Below are 9455 nucleotides of genomic sequence, written 5' to 3' on the forward strand. Positions count from 1 at the left end.
GTTAATATGGGAAATGTTTTGAGAGGCATCGGGTATATATTTGTCTTAAGGAACCCTAACCCTAATACATGTTGCAGCCGTCACCCTCCAACCTTATACCCCCCACCCCCCACCGGCCGCCAACCTATTCTCCCTTCTTCTCCGACCACCGAGCTACCATGGTGCTTTCCGTCATTGCTAAAGGCGGAGCCATCATGTGATGTCGCCATTCAACCGGTAATGAAGGGAAAACAGGTGGTAACCTCCATCTCCGGCCGTTAGAGCCTTTGTTGCCGCCACCTCGCGACCGGAGCGCCACCACCACTGCTGTATTCCTTTAGTCGACGATGTGTGCGTCGTGTGGGTGTCGCATCTGTTTGAGAGACCGGAAGTAGACGATGGAGCTGCCACCCTCGTTTCTCGTTGCTCATAGTTGTGGGTTCCCCGAACGCCGCTTTCTAGCCGTCGTGCCGCCGCCACTGCTGCCTAGCTGCCGACGAAGACAATGGATTGCTGCTCCTTCGTGATTCAGTTGTACAGGTTGGGCAACCCGTTGTCACAGTGTTTCATTCTCCAGTCAAAAACTATAAACCCTAGCCCTAGCCGCCACCCCCGCTATTGGGGTCTGTTGAAGACGATGAGCCGTTGCCGCCTCTATTCGTCGTCTTCCTATCGCCACCAGCCACCGTGGACGGTGGCTGCATGCGTGTGCTTCTATGTGTTTAGGTGTGTGTTGGCGTGTTGTGTTTTAGTGTGTGATGTATTTAGCTCCATTGGCCAGAAAATTGAGAAAGGGCCACCGCCACCACCGTGAGGTGGTGGCTGCCGCCAAATATCGCCGCCGACCACCATGGTGTGGCTGTGTGTGTGTGTTAGTTAGTGTCTGTTAGTGTGTGTTTATGTTTGGATTAAACATTGTAATTGTAATTAGCTTTGGTTAATAATGAAAAGAATCAAAACCACCACCGTAAGGTGGTGGCCGTCGCCGTGAGCCGCCATGGACCACCACTACCCGAGGTGGTAGTGGGTGGTGCCCCACAAGCAAACCCTAATGGACCTAGCCAAAACCCTAATGGGCTTAAAGATTAATTTTGGGCCTATTGGGCCATGTTTGAGTGGAAACCCTAATTGTGAGTAATTGGGCCTTAGACTTATCGGACCCACTCTTGGGCCATTGATATTGGATTATGTATTAAGCCCAGTCACTTCATAACACTTATCTAGTAGAGTAAAGGAATTAATGGATTAAGTCCTTAATGGGTTAAGTAAGAAACACTTAACCCTAATTATCATTTTATGTGAAACCCTAATGTCACTTGGGCTTTGTGTTGGGCCATTCAAGAATAATCAAATGGACTAGAGTAATTAGTTGGGCTCTAGGGTAAGGCCCATATGAAGGATTGGGCCCAATTTGAAAAATTGGGCCATAGATAGGCCATAGTTTGGGCCTAGATGGTTGTATGATATTGGGCCCTTATAATGAGACATGTTGGACCGGACTGAGCAATTCGGCCTTAAGGGAAGTCCATGTAGAGGTTTGGGCCCAATTTGGAATTTTGGGCCATATGTTGGGCTTCGATCCCTAGTTGACTTTGGGCCTATGGTTTGGGCCTTGGGCTTGGGTAAGCCAAGCTAGGGGTAATGTAGTAATTACCCAAAGTATGTATTTATAGTTATGTGTTAGAACCCAATTATTAATTGGGTGTTATTTTGGTGTTGACAGTTCGGGAATCTGTCATCCAGCAACTAAGGTTGAGTATGCGGGACTTCAGTAGTATGAGATTGTGTCTACGGGACTTCAGCAGTGTGAGGTGAGTTTTCTTTCCAGTAGGAACAAGTCTACGGCCACAATGCCGGCCCGTTTAGTTAGCAGTAGTTTAGTGTGCTTGATGTCTTTGTGATTCAAGCATGTCTTTGTGTTATGTGTTCCAGACTTCGGTCTGATGCAGTATATGTGTTTATGCTAGTAGTTATCATTATGCTATGCTATGTTCAGTCAGTTATGGAATTCGATTCGATGCAGAGGGCAAGGCCCTGGTTAGTTTTTGGACTTCAGTCCGATGCAGTTTTCAGACTTCGATCTGATGCAGATGGCAAGGCCCTGGTTAGTTCCGAAGTTCGGTCCTATGCAGTTTCCGGACTTCGGTCTAATGCAGAGGGCAAGGCCCTGGTTAGTTCCGGACTTCGGTCCGATGCAGTTTCCGGACTACGGTTCGATGCAATGGGTAAGGCCCAGTAGTTGTTTTATATGTTATTGTATGGTATGTGGTAGTTTGGGGAGCTCATTAAGCTTCGTGCTTACGGTTTTCAGTTTTGGTTTCAGGCACTCAGTTTTCAAAAGAGGAGCTCGAGAAGATTGTAGTGCACACACCATTTGTTCAGTCTGGGATGTTTATACTCTGATATATTTGACAGTTGTTATGATATTTTGAGACACATTGCTTATGATTCTTATATGACGTTTGATGAATTTGGTTTTATTACTGATTTAAAACGAAAATTTCAGACTGTATTTTTGGGATGTTACATGAATTTTGGACGGTTTTGGGTTAAACTGAGTACGATGGGTGTAGATAAGGGAGTACATTGGGGTTACTGGGGCGCCCTGAGTATGTTGGGCGTACCAGAAGTACGTAGGGTGTACTAGATCAGTGCCTAAACCCTATTTAAGCTCCTTAACTTCCCCAAACCCACTGCATTCTCAACCTCCGCCTCTCCAACACTTTTCCATGAAACCCTAACCCTAGTTTGAGCCTTGTGAGCTAAAAGAAGGTGTTTTGAGTGCTTTGGAGTATGCATGGTGCACCTTGGAGAAGTGTTGGTTGCATTGGAGGTTGTAGATTCGTACCTTGTTCGCCTTGATCTATCTTCTAGAGGCATAAAGTTTGAATCCTGATGATGCATTTTGTTAGGTCTAGCTAGTTTTGGATGTTGTGAGATTTTGGTCATTTTAGTGCATAAAGTTTAGATCTTGAAAGTTTGTGACCTTTTTATGGATAAAGTTGGAAACTTTATCCATCTAAACATCATTGTGATTCAAATATGAAGGTTGGAGATTTGGACTTAATGGGTTAAGTTGAAAAAGATGTACTTTTGGGTCTAGTTGTTATTATTGTGTTATGTTGTTTATATGTGAATGACATTGTTGATAGTCTCCAGGGTTGCTGATAATCCACTGGGGGTGTTGTTAACCCATTAAGACTGCTGATAGTCTCTAGGGTTGCTGATAACCCATTGGGTGTGCTGTTAGCCCACTGTGACTGCTAATAGTCCCCAGGGTTGCTGATAACCCACAGTTGTTTATTTGTGCTATGTTTGTGTGTGCTATTTTGGGGAACCCACTAAGCTTAGTGGTTATGGTTTGTGGTTTACATGTTTTAGGTTTTCTTATATCAAAGGAGGGACACGGTTCAATTGCATTGCATCAATGAGGGACATGTGTACTTGATAACTTTTAATGTTACTGTGCTAAATGTTTTAAGATTTTGCAGTTGTGAATTAAATAAATACTTCAAATTTTAACTAAAAAAATTGGGTTGAAATTTAGGGCGTTACAAGTTGGTATCAGAGCCTTGGTTTGTGTGACATCCCCAAAATCACGACCATAAAAGACCGATTTTGTTTATGCTTTATAAAAATCAGAGTACTTCATTTTATAAAAATGTTGCGGAATTTCTTCCCAGAAAAAACATGGTAAATACGTTATTAAAACATTTTCGAAGAAACATATTTATTTCATTTTAAAACGTTTGGGATGTCATCGTTAATACAGAAACATAAGCATAAACAAAACTTACAATTATTTACACTAGTGATCTACATCTCTTTAAATCTCTCAATGTAATGTCACTTCATATGAACACCTGTGATATAAATAAACTGAGTGGGTCAGGTTGGGAAACCTGGTGAGCACATAGGGTTTTCAACCCACAATAATATAATTATTATTTTTAAACATCAAACAATCAACCCAATTACCCATTCCCGTTATCATCACATTACGTCCCTAAAACATCTAACACAAGGGACTTAGTCAAAGGACTATCATTGGGATGGAGTGTACCTGGTGAGCACACAGTTCGAATGAACACATAGTTCGAATAAACACACAATTCAAATAAACACACAGTTCGAATAAACACCTACAGGTTGCGAGCCTGCTAGTGTTCCACTGGACTGTCTAGAATAGTCCGTGGTCGTCATCTATACTCCGCTAGATGACTAGATCATCAAGAACAACTATAACAAGGCCTCTCATTATTTTATTTTGTCACACAGCAACTATTACATCTACCCGTGTTTTACCCAACATATTTTGTAGATATAAAATACATATACAGTTTAAATCATTGAAAACATGTATAAAACGTTCATCCAACATAGATAGCAAGTATACAGATAATATACACACACAACACGTAAAATACTTCATATCTATGTGTAAGCTGAAAGTAACTATGCACTCACTTGATTAGGTGGTGACTCAGCACTCGGACAGCGCTTCGATACTCTCAAAAGGATATTCCTTCGATAAAACCTAGTATCGATACCACTAGGGTTTAGTTTAACGATAACCACGACAAATTCATTAGTCCGAGTATTATTAAGTGTTAATAATACTCGATATAACTCATTTTAATAGCCCAAATAATTATTTTAAGGACCTAATAACATTCCTATAATTATATGAAAGCTATATTAAAAATTGCGTAAGCGTAGCACACTTACAGCCAATTTTATCGAAAACCGGGACTTAATTGGAGCAGCGTTTCGAAACCGAAAAATTCATTTTTCTCGGGACTCCGGGAGCCTCGGGGCTTCCCTAGGGTGCTAGGGGTTTATCTAGGGCTTAGGGGTGGTTTGGGGTTGTAGAGAGAGAAAGAAGTTAGAGAGAGAAGTGATTTTGGTGTGAAAAATGAAGAACCATCGGCCCCCTTTTATAGCCCTGCAAGGCCTCGGTACGCTGGGCGTACCTCGGACCTACGCGGGGCGTAACCATCGGATAAGCGCGCCAGATCGACTCCAGCTGTTAGCCACTTCGGACCGGATAAGAACCGAGGATACGCGGGGTGTTCCGGATCTCGTACGCGGGGCGTAGGGCGAGGCTTCGTGGCATGATCCGAAGCGAGATCTGAGACCTTCATCGGACGGCCCACAACGCGCCACATCATCAGTCTCGCACCAGGTTTCGGATTTTCATACTTCAACTTTAAAAATTCGTAACTTTGTCATACGAACTCCGTTTTTGACATTCTTTATATCCACGCGAAGGTGGGAACGTACTCTACAACTTTCATTTAGACTTCGTCGGCTAATTTTGGCTCAATTTTAAATTTTATATTATTAACGGGCTGGGACAGGATTGGTCCGTTAAATCCTCATAACTTCTTCATCCGACATCCGTTTTTGCCCATCTTTTTCTCGTTACGCTACTCTCAACGAGATCTTCGATTATTGTTTAGGTCGTGTCGTCTAAAAACCGCTCGATCTAATATTCGAATTTCAGGTTGTACACTGCTAACGCGAAACTTCAAAAAATCATAACTTCTTCATACGAAGTCAGATTTGGGCGTTCTTTTTATCGATGTTCTTAGTTTAACATATTCTACGACTTTCGTTTAAATTGCTAAGGCTAAATCTCTCTCTATAGTAAATTCACTATTTACGCTTCCCAGTGTCGTGCCGGTTCTGCCGTAAAACTTCGACGGGTCATAACTTTTTCGTTATAACTCGGATTTCGGCGTTCTTTATATGTACGGAAATCTCGTGAACTATACTACAACTTGGTTAAGATGATTTATTCTAAATAATCTTTTGTAGAAAAGTCGTTTTCGACCCCTATTGCCTCTAAATTGACTAGCCCGGATTTGCGGGCGTTACAGTTTGAGGCATTCAGGCATAGTCTTGGGTGTGCTTGAACTCAAACTGAGGATTTGGTAAAATTTTCTAAAAGAATTTGATTTTCTAAGAACGTTTTTAAAATAAAAAGGGGTGCGATGCATGCAATCAATCGAGCTCAAGTAAATATTTCACTTTAGCTGATCTACACGTCGAGTCGAGGGCTCTTGACTCGTCGAGTAGGTGGCTTAAACCCCGCGTATAATATGTGTTCTACTCGATGATTTACGGCCACCAACTCGTCAAGTTCCTCTTTCAAAGTAATTACATTAAAGAGTTAAATGCATACCAGAAACCAGACGTTACAAATCTCCCTCACTTGTCTTAGACTTCGTCCTCGAAGTTTGTTGCGTCTGAAAACAACTCCGGGGGAACACCACCCCGTACAATAGTGGTGGATTGTAGTCACCACCATAAAAAATGTAAACAATTAAAAAAATACAATCACATCATCGCCACATCACGATATCTCGTATAATAGTGATGGATATATTGATGTGGAATAATGAGTATATAAAGTCAATATGGTTGTGTGTGGTGATTAGATGATCGTGACATGACATCCACCATATCTGTGGTTAGTGATAGGTACTTCATAATACCTTAGGGTATAAGGATTCGTCACCACGAGACGACTTCAAAAATGGAATCACATAATCGCCATATCATTACTAACTTCTGCAACTTTCTCATCAACCTTAAGTAAATGTCACAACTTCATGTCACTTAGACTGGACGGAGTGGTCTCGGTGAGCTACTTGGTTACCTAGACAGACATCAGGCCGAGGACTCGACATGCCGAGCTCGACTTGACAACTCGGTGGAAAATGCCGAGAGAGTAAAGTGATTGGATGGTTTAATTTTTTTAAGGTTACCTTGGTTAAAGTGGTTGTATTAAAAAAAAAAACTTTTTTTTTAACTTGTATAAATACCATTTTATACCATATTTCATCCCATTCCACCTTCTACTTTTTTTTGTCAAACTGCATAATTTTTGTGAAAAAATGGCTTTTCATTCCAACCTTAAAGCTCCAAAAAAATACCAAAAGAAACCCCTAAAACACAAATAAAATCTCACATTTTTCACCAAATTTCGTTCAAAGCTAAAATGATCGGCCTATTTATTCACCTCCAAAATTACACTTTGGTGGTGTTTGCTACTAATTTCAAGGCCAAAACCAACCTCAATTTCAAAGACAACTTCAATTTTAAAACCAACTTCAGACGAACTTCTCATCCCAACTCCAATCTCAAATGGAAAATGACTTCAACTCATTTGACGATTTTGCCGACTCCCCAATGAATTTCCAAACATAATTCCAAACTCAAAGAGAACTTGAATTCATCCTTGAAACGGAATCAGAGTCGGAAGAGATTCGACCACAACCCCAGAAAACGGATAGGCAACTTCAAGGCAATGGACACCGGCCAAAGAAAAAGGCGTTGGCTCATGCATGAGTGAATGTTTCTGAAGATCTAGTGGTCGGAAACAACAAAGATTATCCAACTTTTTTTGAAAAATCGCACGACGTTTTTCTCACGGAGATGAATCTTGGAGACTATCGAAAAAAAGACCAAATCTACTTGAAGTAGAGAAATGTGAACAAAGTTGTGACGAAGTTTAATGAGGTGTTTTCGAGTGTCAAATGACAATGATAAAGTTGTGCAAATGACGAAACAAATTTGCAAAAAGCTCTTGAAGTATATCAGAATCAGAAAGAGGGGAACTTCAAATTTCCACATGTTTAGAATATTGTGAAAAAAAATGACAAGACGTCGAAGCTTTTGAAACCTTTACGGGTGGTTCTTCTAAAAAAACCAAAGCTTCCGAAACGACGCATAGTCAATCGTCCGATGCGCATGTCGGGATTGACCTCAATGAAGAAGAGCTTTTTGAGGTCCGAGATCCATTCGTGTCATGGGAAAAGACCGAGCCAAACGAAAGGAAAAAAACGATGACAAGTGCTTCGAGTGACATCGACCAACTAGCAGCCAAAATGGACAACTTGAAGTCGTATTTAAAACAATATTTGGCGGTCGTATAAAGAAATAAAAAAAACGTGTCATGTGATCTTAACGAGAGACACTAGCGTTTTCACCGAACGTGAAAAAAAATTGACGATAAAATAAAAAGAGAAGGTTGCGAAAAAATACAACATCTAGGTTTGTTATTTTAGGGTCCTGGTTTCGTTATTTAAAATTTTAGGTTTGTAATTTGAAATTCTATGATTTTTTTGTGTGTATGTTTAATTTTCTTTTGAATTTTAATCAAAATTTAGTTTTTCAAAAAATAATATGTTTAAAATGTTTGTTTTTTATATTAATTAATTAAAAAAATAGCTTAATAAATGTGACAATCCACACCATATAAATATTGACAAAAAATTCGAAAGTGTAGCAAATCTTAGATGACGTGAACATGGAGTCATAACCTTTGTCAAACTTATCAGTTATCACTATTCTCTATAGCCTTGAGTATCATTGTAATTTCTTTGTATAATATGAATATATTAATTTAAAGTAGCCATATAATATATTTACCGTTTACATGTCAAATTTGTTATATAAATAGATTTTATATTTTATATATATTATAGTTTGTCACTCCTCGTTTCCATAGATTATAACATAATATTTTATATAAAAATCTATCATTGACATTAATAATAAAATTATAATTATATAAATGCGATGGTATAAATAACAATTAACTTTTAATAAATAACAAATTATAAAAAAAATCACCATTCTTGGGTGGGATTATTTGGTTCCACACGTGAAACAAATGAATCAAGGAAATGAAAGGCACAAGGATAGCTATCCGCAATTTCGATCAATATATAATCTGAGCCGTCTATTTCTTACTTCAACAATCTAACGGTCTAGGATTGTTCGCGCTATTCTCCTCCGAAATTTCAAATCTCCCAAACATCCGTCACTGTAAACCCTAATAAATACAAACACCTTCTCCACCATTTCTCATAACATTCGATCGATTCTACTCACCAAACACAAAAGCAAAAAACAAAAATGGCCAGAACCAAGCAAACTGCCCGCAAATCCACCGGTGGAAAGGCTCCCAGAAAGCAGCTCGCTACTAAAGCTGCTCGAAAATCAGCTCCGGCGACCGGAGGTGTGAAGAAGCCACACAGATTCAGGCCAGGAACTGTTGCCCTAAGAGAGATCCGTAAGTACCAGAAGAGCACAGAGTTGTTGATCCGCAAACTTCCATTTCAGAGGCTTGTGAGAGAGATCGCTCAAGATTTCAAGACGGATTTGAGGTTCCAGAGCAGTGCTGTTGCTGCACTTCAAGAGGCGTCGGAGGCTTACTTGGTGGGTTTGTTTGAAGATACTAATTTGTGTGCGATTCATGCTAAGAGGGTTACAATTATGCCTAAGGATATGCAATTGGCCAGAAGGATTCGAGGTGAGAGGGCTTAGATTTGTGAAAATGGTTTTTGTTTGACAACAGTTTGTTGTTAGGGTTAGCGATTTAGGCTTCTTGGTGATCTGTATTGTATGTTACCGACGATCTATGTTTTAATATAAATCATGCCTTTCTTGTTTGAGATTCTTTA

At 40.0% G+C, this 9455-nt stretch overlaps 1 protein-coding gene across 1 annotated transcript; it reads left to right on the top strand.

The window, feature by feature from the left end:
* The first annotated feature begins 8845 nt into the window (after positions 1-8845).
* On the top strand, positions 8846-9455 carry LOC145057338 (histone H3.2). The gene has a single exon (XM_079005153.1). The coding sequence runs from the start codon at positions 8908-8910 to the stop codon at positions 9316-9318; it is 411 nt and encodes a 136-aa protein (XP_078861279.1). The 5' UTR covers positions 8846-8907; the 3' UTR covers positions 9319-9455.

Source organism: Lactuca serriola, chromosome 6 (assembly GCF_051521515.1).
Source record: "Lactuca serriola cultivar US96UC23 chromosome 6, Lser_US96UC23_V15, whole genome shotgun sequence".
NCBI classification, from domain to species: domain Eukaryota; kingdom Viridiplantae; phylum Streptophyta; class Magnoliopsida; order Asterales; family Asteraceae; genus Lactuca; species Lactuca serriola.